Below are 19,616 nucleotides of genomic sequence, written 5' to 3'. Positions count from 1 at the left end.
GCTGCTTTTCATTACTGTCACTTAAATTTGTTTCGGTGAATTAAAGGAACAATACTAGCATTCATTTTCAAAGAAACTTGAATCGAATTTTGCTATCAACTGTACTTTTCTCAAAGGCAAATGAAACCTGGGTGCACATTTAAAGAAAGCAACTATTTTCCAATAAAATTAAATTCTAGAGAAATGTTTCATTGCATCATTTGAAATGTTAAGTTTTCATTTTCTGATTTGCATATTATCCTTACCTTTAATGCATGTCTCCCTCAGCAGAGGTAAATAAATATTGCACTGCAATTTGGCAGGGGAATGGGAACCGGGCTGAGGATGGGGCACTTGTCATACAAAGAGATGCAGTGTGTAATGTCACTGTCAGGAAGATGGTAGGGCAAAATTGCAGTCAGTGGGATGAGTTGTGGTATTATGTGAGGACGAAATCAAAAAGGGTAATGAATACAGGACTGAAAGTGTTATATTTGAATGCCTGCAGTATACAGAATAAGGTAGACTATCTTGTAGCACAGTTGGAGACTGGAAGGTATAATGTTGTGGGCATCAGGGAGTCATGGCACAAAGAAGATTATAGTTGGGATCTTAACATCCAAGGATGCACATTGCATTAAAAGAGGCAGGAGAATGGGGTTGAGAGGGAAAATGGATCATGATGAAATAATGATCAGCCATGATGAAATTGCAGAGCATACCTAATAGGCCAGATGGTCTAAATCTGCTCCTATATTTTATGGTATAACCAATGTTACTTTCTGTTCTTAACCCTGAAGCTTGATTCTAACTCTTTGATTATTGGTATGTTTTTAAACATTTGCTAAAAGAATTACTGTACTATTCTGTAACTAGTTAAAGTATAGCTTGAAGTTGTTTACCTTGTAGATCATTGACTCATGTTTTTTTTTATTTTCTAGAATCCTAAAACATTAGCTGAAGTTAAACAACAGAACTGTGATGGGAACATTGAACAGCTTCGGAAGTATTTTGGGCCCAGGATGCTCTTTGGAACAGCAGGGTTACGGTCAGTCATGGGACCAGGATTTTCCTGCATGAATGACCTGACCATTATACAGACAACCCAGGTAGATTGTTTGAGAAGGATTCCAATATTACATTGAACTATAATTCAATACAGTAGGGGAGTCTAGGAGCAGAGGGCACAAGTTCAGTATACAAAGACGTCCCTTTAGAACAACAATGAGAAATTTGTTTAGCCAGAGGGGGGTGAATCTGTGGAATTCATTGCCACAGATTTGGAAGTGTTGTTTAAGTACTACAAGCATTTGGTCAGTTGGGCAGGAACAGTTTTTCATGTTCCCTAAAATGTGAAGTAGTTAATTAAATGATTTGACTTTCTATCAAAACTATTTACATGGTGAGAAAACACACTTCTCTGTTACACGGTATGTTTTTTTAAATCATTGAATGCAATGTTTTGTTTAATACCTTTATTAATCCATCAGCTAAAATATGTAAACAGATGTGTTCTTCCATTTTGGGTGAATGCAGTAATGTGCAAAAGTCTTGTGCACATATATGTAGATAGGTTACCTAAGACTTTATCACAATGTGGAGCAGAGAGCGTGTTTGTGAATCTGGCATGAGCAACGCATGTTGGGAATAGTGAAGATGGAGTGCCACGGGAGGGTTGTGGGACAGGTGGCAGAGAAGTGCTAAGGGCAGGGGGTGGTGTGGGTGCTGAGACACCAGACAATGTCATTTGATTCCAAACAATTAGTTTATTGATCATTATAGAATGTCTGGTGCTTCCCGCTCCCTTCCCTTTTCCAACCATGATTCCCCTGTCCCTGACCCCTTCCCACTCTCAATCCATAATAAGGATCCATATCAGAATCAGGTTTATCATCACTCACATATGTTATGAAATTTTTCTTTTGCGACAGGAGTACTGTGCAATGCCTAAAATTACTACAGTACTATCCAAAAGTCTTAGGGCAATATATGTGCCAAGGAGTTTTACACGGTACTGTCTATTCTTTGCATTTATTTTTCAGAAATATAGAGTCCATGCTTTTGGCTGACACTCAGGTCCTTTGGTAATATCATCCTGTTTGATCATCCTGTTTGCTTCCTCTGTTATGTGATTATAAGTTGGAAATGGTTTCACTTTAAGACAAAACATGCATTATTAGCTAAGGTTATGTACATGTTATGAATCTCGCTCTCTCTGTCTCTGTGTACATATATGCATATATACATATATTTCGTCAATCTCGGGTCCTCTACCAGAGGCCTGGGAACTTGAGGGTTTGTTACAGTATCCTTTGCTGTTCTTAGTAGTGCGCACTTCTGGACTGAGATCTTGGATGTTGTTCCCTGGATTTGTTGGAGCCACTCTCCCAGCCCAGTGCTCCTGTTACCACTGGGATTACTCTGGCTTTAACTTTCCACATCCTTTCTAACTGCTCTTTCAAGCCCTGGCATTTCTCCAGCTTCTCATATTCTTTCTTCCTAATGTTACTGTCATTCAGTGTTGGTGCGTCTATTACTATTGCTTTCTTTATTCCTTGTCCAGTATTACCAAGTCTGGTTGGTTGGCCAGCCAGTACATGCTTATCAGTCTGTACTTGGAAGTCCCACAGGATCTTAGCTCTGTCATTCTTCACTACCTTCTCGGGTGTTTCCTATTTGGACTTGGGAGTGTCCAACCCATGCTCATGCAGATGTTCCTGTACACATTTCCTGTAACTTGGTTGTGCCGTTCAGTGTATGCTGTCCCTGCCTCCATTTTGCATCCTCCTACTATGTGTTGGATGGTTTCACTGGATTCCTTGGGCAGTCTGCATCTTGTCTGGTGTGATAGAACCCTGCTTCTATTATCCTTGTGCTCAGCACCTGTTATTGTGCAGCCATGAGCACCACCTCTGTAGTGTCCCTCAGCCCTGCCATATCCAGCCATTGGTAGGACTTCCTTATGTCAGCCACCTTGGATATCTGGCGATGGTACATCCCATGCAGTGGCCATCTTCCTGACATACTCATAGATATTTAACAATTCTTCCAGGACTGTGGCTTTGACATTTCCAAGTCCCCATCCTCCCCTATTCTGGCGGGTGTATAGTCGCTTGACGTTGGACTTTGGATGGAATCCTCTGTGTTGTTAGTAGTTTCTGTGTCTTGATGTCAGCAGCTTCCGGTTCATTCCTTGGCCAGCACGCTATTGCAGCTGGGTACCTGATGATTGGTAGGGTGAATATGTTGTTGGTTCTGATCTTGCTCTTTCCACTAAGCTGGTTTTTTTAGGACCTGTCTCACTCTTTAGAGATACTTGGATGTTGCAGCCTTACTTGAGTCTTCTCTGTGGCTTTCATGTACCTGCAGGATCCCCAGGTATTTGTAGCTGTCCTGTACACCTGGTATGTGACCTTCAGGTAATTCAATTCCTTCAGTCTTAATGAGTTTGCCTCTTTTCACTACCATCCGGCTGCACTTTTCCGGTCCAAATGACATCCTGATGTCTCTGCTGTAGATCTTTGTCAGGTGGATTAGTGAGTCAATATCTCTTTTCACTTCTGGCATAAGCTTGATGTCATCCATGTACAGGAGGTGGCTGATGGTCACTGCACTCTCGAACCTGTATCCATATCCACTCTGAGATGATCTGGCTGGGGGGGGGGGGGGGGGGGGTTCAAGCCTATGCAGAACAGCAGTGGGGATTGTGCATCACCCTGGTATATTCCACATCTGATGGTCATTTGTGCTAATTGGCTTTGAGTTAACTTGTAGCATTGTCCTCCAATGGCCTATTGAGTTCTTGATGAAGGTCCTTAGTGCCTTGTTGACCTTGTGCAGGGACAGGCATTCCTGGATCCATGTGTGGGGCATTGAATCATATGCTTTCTGGTAGTCAATCCAGGTTGTGCTTAGGTTGGTTTGCCAGTGTCGTCCATTTATGGTTTGTTCTAGCAGCTAATTTCTCACAAAATAGTCCTGGTTCCCCAACCATTGGTGTGGACCTTGTTAATCTGTGTGACTTTATATAATATAGAGAGAGATATCTTGTGTTAAGTTCTAAGTGTTGTCATGTCTTTCATCCTTCATTGTTAGGTCGCATCTGGAATCTCCAGTTGGCGGATGGTTTCCCTCCACACCGCTCTGTCCCGACACTTGTCCACAACATCCCTAGTCTTGTCCAGCTTGGTCCAATCCTTGATGTTATCCAGCCACGTTGTTCTTTGTCTTCCTCTTCCTTCCTTTCCCTCCACCTTTCCATGTAGCAAGTCCGACAAGATGTTATCTCTCAGTGTAACGTGTCCACTATAAGCAATTTTTAACTTCATAATCTTCTCTAGCAGTATCCGTGGTCTATCAACTTCAGACAAAACCCTCTCATTTGAACCTTTCTGTACCCACTTGATCTTCAACATTCGTCGATAGCACCACATTTCATCCTTACATTATTTTAAAATAATTTTGTTAAAATTCAATGCAGCTTAAAACCAAAAGAGAGAATGGAAAATGCTCTGTTTAAAAGTGTCAATATATTTGTTGGGAACGAATCAATAGGTAATTATGTCAACCTGGTCTTCCTGTTAAAGCACTTCACACATCTGGTCTACAACTATAGACCATTTCCTGGTTTCTTTTCATCTCATCCCAAAGTCCATTTGTGTTTCATGTTTTGCGTTGTTAATCACTAATGAGAAGATTTGCAAATTTTGGAAATCAAAGTAACACACACAAAATGCTGAAGGAACTCAGCAGGCCAGGCAGAATCTATGGAAATGAGTAAACAGTCGATGTTTCGGACGAAGACCAGGACAGGTACTCCAGCATTTTGAGTATTCGGCCTGAAACGTCGACTGTACCTCTTCCTAGAGATGCTGCCTGGCCTGCTGCATTCACCAGCAACTTTGATGTGTGTTGCTTGAATTTCCAGCATCTGCAGAATTCCTGTTGTTTGGGATTTTGTGTGTATTACTTGCATTGTTAATGTTCCTTGCACTTTGTCTACAGACGTTTCAGAGTCTTTCCTCATTAATAGATCTGTGCAAACAGCTTATCTCAAAAGGGCCAGAAGGTCACAATATGGTGAAATCAAATTATGATAGTGAAATCAGTTTTCCTAAAAGTGTAGAATAAGTTTATAGTAGTTATAATTCGTCGATACATACTGATGGTCGGAGAACATCTAGAGGAGATTCGAGAGAATGATCACAAGAATGAAAGGGTTAATGTATGAGGAACGTTTGATGGCTCACAGCCTGTACTCACTGGAAGAAGAATGAGGAGGGATCTCATTGAAATCTTTTGAATATTGAAAGGCCTAGACGTGGAGAGGATATTTCGTACAATGTGGAAGTCTAGGACCAGAGGGTACAGCCTCAGAATACAAGGATGTCCCTTTACAATAGAGATGAGAAGGAATTTCTTTTGCCAGAGGGTGATGACTCTGTAGAATTCATTGCCACAGATGGCAATGGAGGCCAAGTCATTGGTTATATTCAAATGGAGGTTGATAGGTTCTTGATTAGTAAGGGCATCAAAGGTTATGTGGAGTAGGCAGAAGAATGGGTTGAGAGGGATAATAAATCAGCCATAATTGAATGGCAGAGCAGACTCAATGGGCTGAATGGTATATTTCTGCTCCCTGAAGTTTGTATAGGGGAACACTTGGCATCTAGTGATCATAATGCTATTAGTTTCGAAGTAAATTTGGAAAAAGAGCAGCAGGATGAGATTCTGAATTGGAGAAAAGCCAATTTTGATGGTATCAGAAAGGATCTGGCAAGTGTGGATTGGGACAGACCGGCAAAGGTGTACTTGGTAAGTGGGAGGCGTTCAAAAGTGAAATTTTGAGAATATCAAGTTTGTATGTGCCTATCTGAATAAATGATATCATGTATAGGGAATCTTGGTTTTCAAGAGATATTGAGGCCCTGGTTAAGAAAAATAAAGGAGGTGCGTAGTAATATTAGTAGGGAGGGACAAATGAGGTATTTGTGGTGTACAAGTAATGCAAGAGAACACTTAAGAAAGAAATCAGGAGGGTTAAAAGAAGACATGAGGTTGCCCTAGCAGAGAAGGTGAAGGAGAATCAGAAAGGATTCTGCAAGTATGTTAAGAACAGAACAATTGCAAGGGACAAAATTGTAAAAGGGAATAAACCAGGAAATTATAGCTTGACATCAGTAGTGGGAAAGTTGTTGAAAGATATTCTAAGTGACAAGATTTATGACTATTTGGATAGATATGAACTGATTCAGGATAGTCAGCCTGGTTTTCTGCTTGGTAGTTTGTGTTTATTTAGCCTTTGAGTTTTTTGAGGAAGTTACCAGGAAAGTTGATGAAGATGAGACAGTGGGTGTTGTCTATATGCACAAGACATATATGTAAGGCATTTGACAAGGTCCCCCATGGTCGGTTAGTCAAGAAGGCTCAGTCGCTTTGCACTCAAGATGAGGTAATAAATTGGATTAGACAACACACATGCTTGAAATTCCAGCATCAGCAGATGTCCTCATGTTTGCGTTTTTATATTGGATTAGACATTGGCTTTGTGGGAGAAGCCAGAAGCCGTTGCCTCTCTGACTGGAAGCCTGTGTCTGTGGGCATGTCACAGGGATTGGTGCTGGATCTGTTGTTTGACATCTGGATCAATGGTCTGGATGATAACCTGGTTAACTGGATCAGCAAATTTGCAGATGACACCAAGATTGGGGGTGTAGTGGACCACAAGGATGACTATCAGAGCTTGCAGTGGGAATTTTCCAGTTGGAAAATTAAGACGAAAAATAGCAGATAGAATTTTAATGCAGACAAATGTGAGGAGTTGCACTTCAGTAGGACCAACCAGGGTAAGTCTTGTACAGTGAGCAGTAGGGCACTGAGGAGTGCGGTAAAGCAAAGGGATCTGGGAATACAGGTCCATAATTCATTGAAAGTGATGTCACAGATAGGATCATTAAAAAAGCTTTTGGCACATTGGCCTTCATAAATCAAAGTAGTGAATAAAGGAGATGGGATGTTACATTGAAGTTGAATATGGCATCGTTGAGGCTTAATTTTGAGTATTGTGTACAGTTTTGGTTGCCTACCTATAGGATGTTGCCGGGACTGGAGGACCTGAGTTATGATGAAAGATTGAATAGGTTAGGACTTCATTCCTTGGAATGTTGAAGATTGAGGGAAGATCTGATGGAGGCGTACTGTCACGTACCCCGTGGCCGGTTAAAGAACCCGCAGAAATGGAAAACACTCAGACTTCCGCCTGCGGCTTGATGGAGTAATACATAAATTTTGCGGCTGCCTTTAATTCCTCCTTTTCCCCAGTTTAAACCTTGAATTTTTACCTTTTATTTCTCAGCTCTTAGAGGGAAATAGTTGTCATCATGTCATATCCTTTAAGAAGTGGAAAATTGCCTTTTGAATCCAGCAATGAAAAGGGAAAAACTCTGAAAGAAAAATCGGAAGATACGCCTGTCTGGGCTGAGCGTTTGGAACATGCGTTGATGGATCTCGACAACAAAATAGAGAATAACACTTCTGAGTTGAAGTCGTTCCGACAAGAGTTTTCAGACTATTGAGGAAAATATTATTTCCTTGAGTACTGAGTTTAAAGAATCAAAACATCAGATTGTGCATATTTCAACCCGCTTGGAACAGGCTTAACGTAAAATTGTCGAATTAGAGAAGTCTAGTCGAAATAATGTACGAATTATCGGACTCAAGGAAGGTTCTGAGAGTGGGAATTTATTGGACTATTTTGCCAATTTGTTTCAATCTTTGTTTCCGGATATTCTACCTCAACCTCCTGATATTGAAAGAGCTCATAGAATTTTAATATCGAATTCTCAGACCTCAGGTAAATCTCGCCCTATTTTGGTCAACTTTCTTCGCTTTAAAGTTAAAGACCAAATCATAAAATGTGCAAGGAAACAGAGTTTTTAAACTTATGGGTTCTGAGATCCGTTTTTACGAAGATTATCCACGGGAAATTATGGAACAGCGGATCAAATTTGCCCCAGCGATGAAAACTGCTTATGAAAAGGGACTTTTCCCATCGCTTCGCTATCCTGCAAGATTAAAATTATTTCCTAAGGATTCTACACCTCGTGTGTTTTCAGATTCCCAAGCAGCATTGGACATGTTAACTCTATCATGGAGTCGGCTGACGCATGAAGGATGTTTGGGTTGCTGAATAATTTTCTAAAAGAAAACAGGCTTTGAAGATTTTTGATATGCTGAAGATTTCCTTTGACCGATGAACTATTTAAAGAAGAGGTGAACTTCTTGCTTTGACTAATGAATGACTTCTTTGAAGTCTGTTTGGTATATGGAGTGAACTAACACAGTGGACAGATTATTAACTGGTTTGATTATCTGCTTCTTTCTTCCTTTTACTAATTAAGTGATAGCTTTCATAGTTTACATAGACTCTTTCTTATATAGTGAGGAGTGTTTAGAATAGATAATTAGCTTTAGTTTTAAGCTAAAGGAATAATGGTGTCTTTTTCTTGTTTGAGAATGTACTGTTTAGGTTTAATAGCGTTGTTTTGACGCCTTTGGAGACTGTTTTTGCATTCCTAGTTTATTTTCAATGATTAACTATAAACATCTTTTTTCTGTTTCTCTGCTGAGCTTTCTTATCTTAGAGTTATGTGATTTCTTTGTAAAGGGGAGGGGGGAATTGGGAGAAAAACTTTTAAATCACTATTTATATTGAGCTGCATGCGGAATTCTGCTTTTTTCTTTGGGGAAGCATTCCGGCTTCTCCTTCCTTTTTGCCGGATTTCTACCTTTTGGGATGAGGGGAGTATTTGTTTTTTTTTGCATTTTGGGGTTTATTATAGAATTTCTTTTTCAGGTTTTTTCTCATTATGGAGCTTAGGAGCATGCGTGTTTTCTATATGGTTATATTCATCACCACCATCTTTGATTAGCCCACGATGGTATGCGTGTATTTTCGTGTTTAAAACAATATTCTATGGTTATTAAACAGATAAATGTTATTAGTTGGAATGTACGTGGCTGGAATCACCCTATTAAGTGAAAGAAGACTTTTAAAATTATTAACCGATTCCAGCCCGATATAATTTTTGTTCAAGAAACACATATCAGAATGGGCGATCCAAATAGATTTTTTAAAACGTGGAAGGGCCTTCAATATCATTCTACTTGTCAAAATAAAACAAAGGGAGCATTTATTTTTATTAAAGCTTATATTTTTATCCAAGAAGATATCGTGTCAGCTATCAATGGTAGATTTTTAATTATTTAAGGAACAATCTGTAATAGAAAAATTGTCTTGGTTAATCTATATGGACCTAATGTAGATGATCCTTTTTTTAAAAAATATGTTTGGTTTATTACCAGACTTAAATGAATATATGCTGCTGATTGAAGGTGACTTCAACTGTTGTTTAAACCCTTTGATTGACAAGAGTTCAACCAATCAGCAGCTTCCGAGTGGTTCAGCATCACTTATTATTTCCTTTTTATTTGATTATGGTTTGATAGAAATCTGGAGAAATCTACATCCTAATGATAGAGATTATTCTTTTTATTCACATGTCCATAAAAAATACTCGTGAATTGATTATTTTATAGCTGATTTCCGATTTTTGTCCAAAGTCCAGAAATGTGAATATGATGCTATTGCTGTCTCGGATCATGCATCTTTAAGCTTAACTTTTGAAATGAATGATGTTAGCAATGTAAACTTGCGTTGGCGTTTTCCAGAAAACTTATTACAAAGTTTGGACTTTGTCAAATTTATAGAGACTCAAATAAAAGATTTTTAATATTACAGAAGATATGTCAAAATTGATTATATGGGATACATTTAAAGCGTATTTGCAAGGTCAGATAATCTCCTATTTGGCTAAGCTTAAGAAACAGACAAAAATAGAGTTAGATAGGATTTCAAAACAAATTAAAGACCTGGATAACACTTATGCAATTTCTCCTAATATTGACTTATTTAAACAAAGGGTTGAACTTCAATCACAATGTAATTTATTATTAACTTATCCTATTGAAAGAAGTTTACTTAAATTAAAAAGTCAATTTTATGTGTTTGGAGATGAAAGTAATAAGCTATTAGCATCCCAACTAAAAGCAGTTAGAGCTAAAAGACAAATTTTAAAAATTCGTAAGGGAGATGGTAGTTTAGCTTGTAACTATAAAGATATTAATAAAATTTTTCAAGACTATTACAGTGAACTTTAGAAGTCTCAGTTTCCAGCTGATCCTTCTAAAATGAATGCCTTTTTACAAAAGATTGATTTTCCTAGAATATCTGTTGAAGATCAACAAATTCTTGATACTCCTTTTACTGAAAGAGAAATTCAGAAAGCTATTTTTTTCAATGCAATCTGGTAAAACTCCTGGACTAGATGGTTTTTCGGCAGGATTTTATAAAAAATTTGAAAATTTGCTTTCTCCTTATATGTTAGAAATGTTTAAAGATTCTTTTTTGTTAGAGTTACCTTCTACATTTTATGAAGCTTCTATTTCTTTAATTCTTAAGAAAGATAAAAACCCTACAGATTGTGCTTCATATAGACTTATCTCCTTATTAAATGTAGATGCCAAAATTCTTTTAAAAATAATGGCTAATCGGTTGGAGAATATACTAGCTAAAATTATTTCTCTGGACCAAACAGGTTTTATAAAAGGCCGTTATTCTTTTTCTAATACTCGGAGACTGTTAAATGTTATATACTCGTTCCCCTCAAACTCCCCAATGTGTTGTTTCTCTTGATGCTGAAAAGGCATTTGATAGAGTTGAATGGAAATGTTTATTGAACGTTTTAGAGAAATTTAGCTTTGGTTCTAATTCTAATGAGTGGATTAGAATGATATATAAAAGCCCTATTGCCACTGTAATTAATAACTGTAGATCCCCCTTTTTTCGACTTTCGTGGGGTACGAGACAAGGATGTCTGTTAAGTCCTTTTATTTAATTTGGTGCTGGAATCTTTGGCTATTGCACTTTGTGAGGCTAAGGATATTCAAGGAATTTCCATAAATGGGATTATTCAAAAGATTTCCCTTTATGCTGATGATCTCTTAGTTTATATTTTGAATCCTGAAGAATCCATTCCTAGTTTATTGAAATTATTAAATGAATTTGGAAAGTTTTCAGGATATAAATTAAACCTGCATAAAAGTGAATTATTTCCTTTAAATGATTCTGCTTTTATATATGATGATATTCCTTTTAAAGTTATGGATGCTCTTAAAAAATACTTAGGTATTATCATCACTAAAAATTATGGAGACCTTTATAGAGCTAATTTAGTTCCTTTAGTGGATTTTATGAAGCAATTATTTTCTAGATGGAATCCTCTTACACTTTCATTAGTTGGTCGAATTCATGCAGTTAAAATGATGATCTTACCAACGTTTTTATGTATTTCAAAATATTCCTATTTTTTTTAACTAAGAAGTTTTTTGATCAGGTTGACTCTATTATTTCATCTTTTGTTTGGAATAATCAAAGACCAAGAATTGGAAAATGTCATTTACAAAAATTAAAGGATGGAGGTCTTGCTTTGCCTAATTTAATAATGAATTATTGGGTGCTATGCGTGTTCTTGGTTATATTGGACCGATTAAAAATGAACGTCCACCATGGGTTGACTTGAAATTGAAAGCTGTAAAACAATTTTATTTAAGTTCATTATTAGGAGCTTCTTTACCTGTACAACTAGCCAAAATTTCTATTTTAAATATTAATCCTATGATTAAGCAGTCATTACTAATTTGGTACCAGTTTCGTAAGTTTTTTTAATCTTAAAAAATTTAACCACCTTAGTTTAATTTATTGAAACTATTTATTTAAACCTTTACTTAGTGATCCTACCTTTTCTCTTTGGAGGAATAAAGGAATTTATTCTTTTATGGATTTGTTTCAAGAAGGCCGATTGATGTCCTTTGAGAAATTAGTAACTAAATTCATCATCATAGGCATCCGTTAGTCTCGTGAGACCATGGATTTGCGCCTTGGAAGGTTTCCAGGGCGCAGGCCTGGGCAGGGTTGTATGGAAGACCGGCAGTTGCCCATGCTGCAAGTCTCCCCTCTCCACGCCACCGATGTTGTCCAAGGGAAGGGCACTAGGGCCGATACAGCTTGGCACCAGTATCGTCGCAGAGCAATGTGTGGTTAAGTGCCTTGCTCAAGGACACAATGCGTTGCCTCAGCTGAGGCTCGAACTAGCGACCTTCCGATCACTAGACCAACGCCCTAACCACTTGGCCACGCGCCAACACGTAACTAAATACTCTCTTTCATACTCACACTTTTTGCAATGTCTTCAGGTCAGACATTTTTTCCAAGAAGATTTAAGTAATTTTCCATATATACAAGATTCTGACCTGTTAGACACTATTTTAAAAATCAACCCTTTAGTGAAAGGTTTTATTGGGAAAATTTATAATTTACTATTACAACAGGATAATTATCCTCTACTTAAGATTAAGCAAGATTGGGAAAGAGAGCTTAACGTGACCTTGATAGCAGAGGATTGGTTGCGAATTTTGAAGTTGGTTAAATCTTCTTCAATTTGTGCCATTCTTTGATTCAATTTAAAATTGTATATCATTATTATTTGACAAAGGAGAGACTGTCTAAAATGTTTCCTAATGTTAATAGTCAGTGTGGTAGATGTAAAACTGAGATAGCTACATTGACACATATGTTTTGGTCGTGTTCTGTACTGAAATAGTTTTGGAAATCTATTTTTTTTCTACAATTTCTAAAGCTTTAAAAATTAGTTTACAACCTAATAAATTGCTAGTTTTGTTTGGTATAATTCCTCAATATATTCATGGTATTTCGATATCAGGCCAATATGTTATTGCATTTGTTACATTATTAGCTGGAAGGGCTATTTTATTAAAATGGAAAGATGCTTCTGCTCCCTCGTTGATACAATGGTTCTCTCAGATGATGTTATGTCTTAGTTTGGAAAAAATCAGGTCGAACTTTTGATCCTCAATTTGACTTTGAGAAAAGGTGGGGCTCTTTTGCCTGCTACTATCATTTGATTTGATTTAATTAAGATGTTCCCTTCTGATTCTTGGGTAAATGGATTTGGTTGGCGGATTGATGTCTTTTTTTTATATAGAAGCTTGTATGCCGTATAGCTCCGGGTTTATGCTCCAACTGGTTTTTTTCCTTGTTTTTTTTTGTTTGTTAGTCGGGGTTTTTTTGTTTTAGTTAGTAGAAGTTCTTTTTTCAAAAAAATATAGCTTTAACATTTTGTTTTAATTATTATTATTGATATACTGTTTAGTTTGGTTAATAGTTTGACTCTTATTATACTTATTGATATATTGATTTGATTATTTTAATGTATTTTTCTTGTCAATTTTCAATAATTAATAAAAAGATTTAAAATGAAATGAAAACACTGGAGTCCAGTATTGCTATTAACTAATGGTATTTATTAGTAACTACGCAATACAGTAATATAAATGCAGATAAATCAAACAGGTTAGCAATGATTATATGTAAGTATGTGTGGAAATATATGAAAACCAAGCTTCTTCAAGTTGAGGGGTAAATAGATAGTCTTATGATGATGAGTAAGGTTCAGTTCAGTTCGTGGTATTGAGTTGAGTAGTGATGGGGGGAGAGGGAGAGAGAGAGAGATTTGAGTTTTCAGGTGAGCTGACACTGTCAATCTTCCCGTTGTCCTCTGAAATCCTTTCGAAGTTACCGACTGTGACCACAACAAAGGGGACTGTTCTTTTGTGGAGGAATTATCAACCCAGGCGAGGGTTGGACAAACAAATAACTCCCCACCAGTCACACCCTTTTCACACTGCGAGAGCCACTGATCGATCTGCCTGATCGATCCTCCAAAAACCCACCTTTTCTGTGGGCACAACAAAGCTCATTCAGTGTCCAAAACCATGTGTCTGTAGGTCTATCATCTAACCTTCTATTTATCTCACCGTGCTGAATACCAATTGTCTCTCAAACAGCTCCTCCCCTCTCTGTCTGTAAGAATTTCCAAGCAGGCAGCGTCCTTGTAGAAAGTATAAACATGCTGTGAGCAGTCTTCGCCTCTCTCGCGCTCCAAAAGCACAGTTCATAGGGGTAATTCAGGACCCCATCACAGTACAAAATTATGAGGGGTATAAACAGGGTAAGAACATGCAGGCTTTTTCCACTGAGATTGAGTGGGACTACAACTAGAGGTCATGGATTAAGGATGAAAGGTGAAAAGTTTAAGGAGAACATGAGGGGAAACTACTTCACTCAGGATGGAACAACTTGCCAGCACAAGTGGTGCATGTGAGCTCAATTTCAACGTTTAAGAGAAGTTTGGATAGGTACATGAATGGCAGGGGTATAGAGGGCTATGGTCCTCATGTAGGTCAATGGGACTGGGCAGTTTAAATGGTTTGGCATGGACTAGATGGAGTGAAGGGCCTGTTTCTGTGCTGTACATTTCTATGACTCTATATCTTATGGTCTTATCATTAAGATTAGGTCAGATGCAGCTAGTAAGAGTGTTTATATATTCCAAGAGAGAGGTCAGTGTATGCAAATGAAGAGAAACACAGCTACAGAAGAGTAAAGCAGGAGGAAACATCAAGGGGGAAACAACTTCAAATGAATTTAATGATCTACTTTCAGCAGTATTAAAGTATGGAGATTGGAAATATAGTAAATGCACTCAGAAGTCAGCGAGAGATTTGTATGGTCATATGAATTTGGTTGCAATTCCAGCTGCAGCTTAAAAAAATCTGAACTGTTGTCAAGCATGTTTAGTAACATTATCTGTATGTTTAAGTGGAGTTAATTCCATGTAGAATTAACTAATTTTTAGGTTGAATAAATTTTTAACAGCCATATGCTAGAATGTATAATTTACTAAAAGAAATTTGGGCTCTGGATATAGATAGCCCATTGGAACAAATACGCATACCTATTAATTAATTTATTTTTATTTTCTTCCAGGGTTTGTGTCGGTATCTGGAAAAATCCTTTTCAGATGTGAAAGACCGAGGTGTCGTGATTGGTTTTGATGCACGTGCTCACCCTCCCAGTGGAAGCAGCAGTCAAAGGTGAAGTTGAGGAATGAATTAATGTTCTGTGTATTTTGTAATTTTCTATACAAATTGTGTGCAAGAAAATAGCTTATTTTGAAAGGACCTACTCAGTTTATGTAGTGAAATGTACCAGGTTGAAGGGAGAAGTTAACTAGGCTCCTGAATCTCTGTAAATGAAAATCTTTGTCAATATAAGAGAAGGACGACCTGACCTGTTTCAATATAGACTAAGAAGGGAAGCACCCAGCCTTGTTGAATTTGATATTGGATTTGGAAGGCTGCAATGAGCTTTGTTGCTCAAACATACAATCAGCCTCACTAACAGAGTGATCAGAATGGCACTGGGAGATAGTGTTAGAAAGACAGGCAACAGAAAGCTCAAGTCACCATTGCTGACTGAATGCTCGTGCTCAGCAACTTCACTTGATAGGGTTGTTTGTATCGTATCTCCTGTGCTTGCGTTAGAATGTGTCAAAAGAAGGGGAATGGTTGGTGAAGATGGAAGAACAAGTAAGGAAGTATGAAGAAAATGGTTCCTTCAAAATGCCGGAGAAGGAGCGGAGAGAATGTGTGGAATTGGTGGAATCTTGTTGGCACTGGTGGAAATTACAAACGATGAAAGGCTGATCTGTTGAAAGCACAGACTAGTGGGTGAGAGGATGAGCAGCATAGAAACGTTGTCCTTGCTCTGTCAAGGTGGAAAGAAGGTGAGTGAAGTACAGGAAAAAGAATAGTCATGAGATTAGTTAACTTTGCAGAATGGAAACCACAGTTCGGGAAGAAAGAAAGCACCTTGGAGGTGCCGACGTGGAAAATCTCATTATTGGTGCAAGTGCAATGACGACAGATGAAGGTGAATCTGTGAGAAGGGAATAAGATCCTTACAGGAGACGGTGGGAGGAAATATAGTCAAGATAGCTGTGGCCGTCTAGAGGCTTGTAATAATATTTGTTGGTAGCTTATTCTGTAAGATGGCGACAGAGAGATCCAAATAGGGAAGTTAAGAGATGGAGCATGTGAGAACAATGTGGAAATAAATAATGCAATTTTAGAACTGAATGAGTGCAGAAAGCCTCAGTGACACCATGGATTAGAAAAAGAGTTCAGGCGGGAGCCCTGAGCAGAAGTAAAGCAGGAAGCTTTAAATGTATCTTGCTAAAGGCGTGCATAGCTTGTGCTCATGCAAGTTTCTATTGCCAAACCTTTCAATGTGAAGAAAGTGAATACAATGGAATGGAAACAGAAGCAGTTTCGTGTGTTCGGCGGGTTAAATGACTGTGCTGGTACAAGGGAAATGTTCCAGGGACATCACTGCGGTGTGGGATAGAGATGTGGAGGGATTGTACCTTGACGATCAAGGAATAGGAAGCTGGCAAAGTGGCAATCCATGAACAAATAATTCCTTTTTCTAGACTATTTACTTATTTTGTAATTTTTATTAACTTTGTCTTTGCACTGTACTGCTACCACAGAGCAACAAATTTCATGTCACATAAGACAGTGATAATAAACCTGATTCTGAAATTGCGGGTGTTGAGTGTAAGTAGGAAGGAATTGACACCATCCTTTCTCCCCTTGTTCAAGGCAGGAAGCAAGAGGTTTTGAGAAGCAAGTGTAGGCCGAAATAATGGGTCCACTGGGACAGATGTGCTTGTGCATCACAGGCAGGTGGTTAAAATGATATAACAAGGCTTATTGTAAGCTTGAGGAACAGCACTTCATTTTCTGTCTGGACAAATTACAGCATTTCAGACTCTGTGCTTTCATGTAACATTTCAGGTAACATGCTTTCATGCTGGACCTGTAGACAGGCCCTGCAATTTGTCCCCTTTTCTTATTGTTTCCCATGGATAAAACCCTAGCTTCACTATTATTCATGACTAGGGAGGTCTCCTTTGTTTTGTCCATCCATCCCCGCCCTCTTTCCCCCCCCCCCCACACGCACACACTTCAATGCAACTGAAAGCTAACATATTTTCACTTTTTCTCACTTCTGTTGAAAGGTCTTTGGCTAACCCTTGCTCTTTCCAGAGATGTGTCTGACTTGCTGAGTCTTTCAGATCTCCAGCATCTGCAGTGTTTTTGATTTTGCGGCTGGAAAATGGCTGGCAGGGAATGGCTAGTAAGTGCATGGAGTCCTCACATTTTAGGTTTTTCACACATTTGATTGAGAAAATAGTGTGGTTAATAATTTTTTTGTTGAACCTATTTAGTAAAATGTTGTCCAGTCCAATTATCTAAATTGCTTACTATTGAAGCTTCCACAATTAATAAAATGACCTTTTTTGTAAGCACTTTTTGTGTTGATGCAAAGCGCTGGAATGAGTTGAGCAAGAGAGTCCCCCTCCTTTCCATTCTTGATGAATGGGCTTGGCCTGAATTGTCGACTCTTTATTCCTCTTCATAGATGCTGCCTGACCTGTTGAGTTCCTCCAGCATTTTTTGTGTGACTCTCCGGACTTCTAGCATCTGCAGAATCTCTTGTGTTTATGAAATGACCATTGTGCAGGTTTTTGAACCTTCTCATTAAAGTTGAGCAAGAGAGTGTCTTGTCTATGCGACTCCCTTGCCCACTCATCCCTCCTGTGATCTCCCTGCTGTCACTTTTTCTTGCAAGTGGGTCAAGTGCTACACCTGCCCCTACACTTCCTCCCTGACCACTATTCAGAGCCCCAAACAGTACTTCCAAATGAGATGACACTTCACCTGTGAGTCTGTTGGGGTCCTTTACTATATCTGATGTGGCCTCCTCAATGTCGGTGATAGCCATCGTAGATTGGGCGATTGCTCTGTCAAGCACATTCACTCTGTTTGCCACAAAAGGCATGTTTTCCTGGTGACCACCGATTTTAATTCTACTTCCCATTCCATTCAGACATGTTGGTCCATGGCCGCCTCTACTGCCACGATGAGGCCGTTCAGGTTGGAGGAGTAACACCTCGTATTCCGTCTGAATTGCCTCCAACATGACGGCATGAGCATCGATTTCTTTAACTTGCCATAATTTCTCCTCCTTCCCTTCTTTCTTTAGCAATTCCCTATTATGGTTACTGTCTCACCTCTATCTTCTCCTTACCACCCTCCAGTTCCCCCCCTCCTTCCCTTTCTCCCATGATTCACACTCCTCTTCTATCAGATTCCTCCCTTATCCCTTTACCTCTTCCACCTATCACCACCCAGGCTCGCACTTCATCCCCCCCCATCCCTCACTCACCAACCCAACTTCCTCTTCACCTGGTTTCACCCATCACTTGCCAACTTGTACTCCTCCCCTCCCCCCACCTTCTTATTCTGGCTTCTTCCCCCTCCTTTCCATTCCTGATGAATGGGCTTGGCCTGAAATGTCAACTCTTTATTCCTCTTCATAGATGCTGCCTGACCTGTTGAGTTCCTCCAGCATTTTTTGTGTGACGCTCTGGACTTCTAGCATCTGCAGAATCTCTTGTGTTTATGAAATGACCATTGTGCAGGTTTTTGAATCTTCTCATTAAAGTTAGCATTAATCAAATGTTTTCCTTTTTTAATTTTAAAGTTAACTTATTTCTGTGTTTTTTTTTCAGATTTGCCCGATTTGCTGCCACTGTTCTGATTAGCCAGGGTATTCCTGTGTATCTTTTCTCTCAGATTACTCCAACACCATTTGTGGTATGTGTTCACCAATTCATGTATGTTAAATGTGTAGGTGTCTTGTCTATATGATACTGCTACACTGATTTCTTCTCTCTGCATTTAAATTATAATAGTTATTATTTTCTTTGTAGCATGGTTTTTCCATCTGTTGGGGTTGGTACAAAGGCATGTTAGGGACATTTAAGAGACTCTTAGATAGCCAAATGAATGAAAGAAAAATAAAGGGATATGTGGAAGGTAAGGGTTAAATTGATCTTGGAGTAGATTAAAGGAACGGCACAACATCATGGCTTGTACTGTGGTATGTTCATCCTCGGATACAGAGGTGTTATGCTTAAAAGTTTCAGTGAATGGAAAGGGCGTAATAAGAGATTGATCGTTGGAGGTTGAGAATTGAATTAACGAATTGGAAAAGTTAAGAGCGGGGTTGATCTCTCGGATATTGGAAGTAAATGTGAACAATAGAATGGATAAGTGGCTGAACAAATTTTGTTACTGTTATAGCAGGGGGTCACATACACTAAACCAATGCAGATTTAAAGGTGAAACGTGTGGAAAAAATGCAACAAAGTAGGACATGTACAAAGAGTATGTTGGCCAGACAAAAATAAATGGATTGCAAAGGGAAAAAGAGAACAAGTAAAGTTGCAGTTTTAAAAAGAGCAGTAATCTGCATGCTGTTGTTGAAAAATCTGATAATGATGAGAGTGGCACAAGAATGAGTAGCCTTGAGAGTTACAATGTGAAAACTAACATGAAATAAGCAATATGACTTACACTGGATGTGAACGGCCAGTGAGCTAGATCACATGGAGGGTGGTGGAATTCTTTCCAAGTTTGAGTGCATTGGACCCCTTGGGCAACACCCACAATCCCAGTAGCTAGGAAGAATGGGTCTGTCAGGATCTGTGAAGCTTTTAAGGTCACCATCAACACAGTACCAAAAGTAG

At 38.7% G+C, this 19,616-nt stretch overlaps 1 protein-coding gene across 1 annotated transcript in view; it reads left to right on the top strand.

The window, feature by feature from the left end:
- The window catches only part of pgm2 (phosphoglucomutase 2), a 63,792-nt gene that overhangs the window by 998 nt on the left and 43,178 nt on the right, over window positions 1–19,616 (top strand). The window contains exons 2-4 of the mRNA XM_072252902.1: window positions 921–1,088; window positions 14,945–15,051; window positions 18,597–18,681. Of these exons, the coding sequence (XP_072109003.1) occupies window positions 921–1,088; window positions 14,945–15,051; window positions 18,597–18,681 (360 nt within the window). The remainder of the gene's footprint in view (window positions 1–920; window positions 1,089–14,944; window positions 15,052–18,596; window positions 18,682–19,616) is intronic.

The sequence above is a fragment of the Mobula birostris genome, chromosome 3 (assembly GCF_030028105.1).
Source record: "Mobula birostris isolate sMobBir1 chromosome 3, sMobBir1.hap1, whole genome shotgun sequence".
Classification (NCBI taxonomy): Eukaryota; Metazoa; Chordata; class Chondrichthyes; order Myliobatiformes; family Myliobatidae; genus Mobula; species Mobula birostris.
Note: the sequence above shows the minus strand (reverse complement) of the source record. Positions and strands in the feature narration are given on the sequence as shown.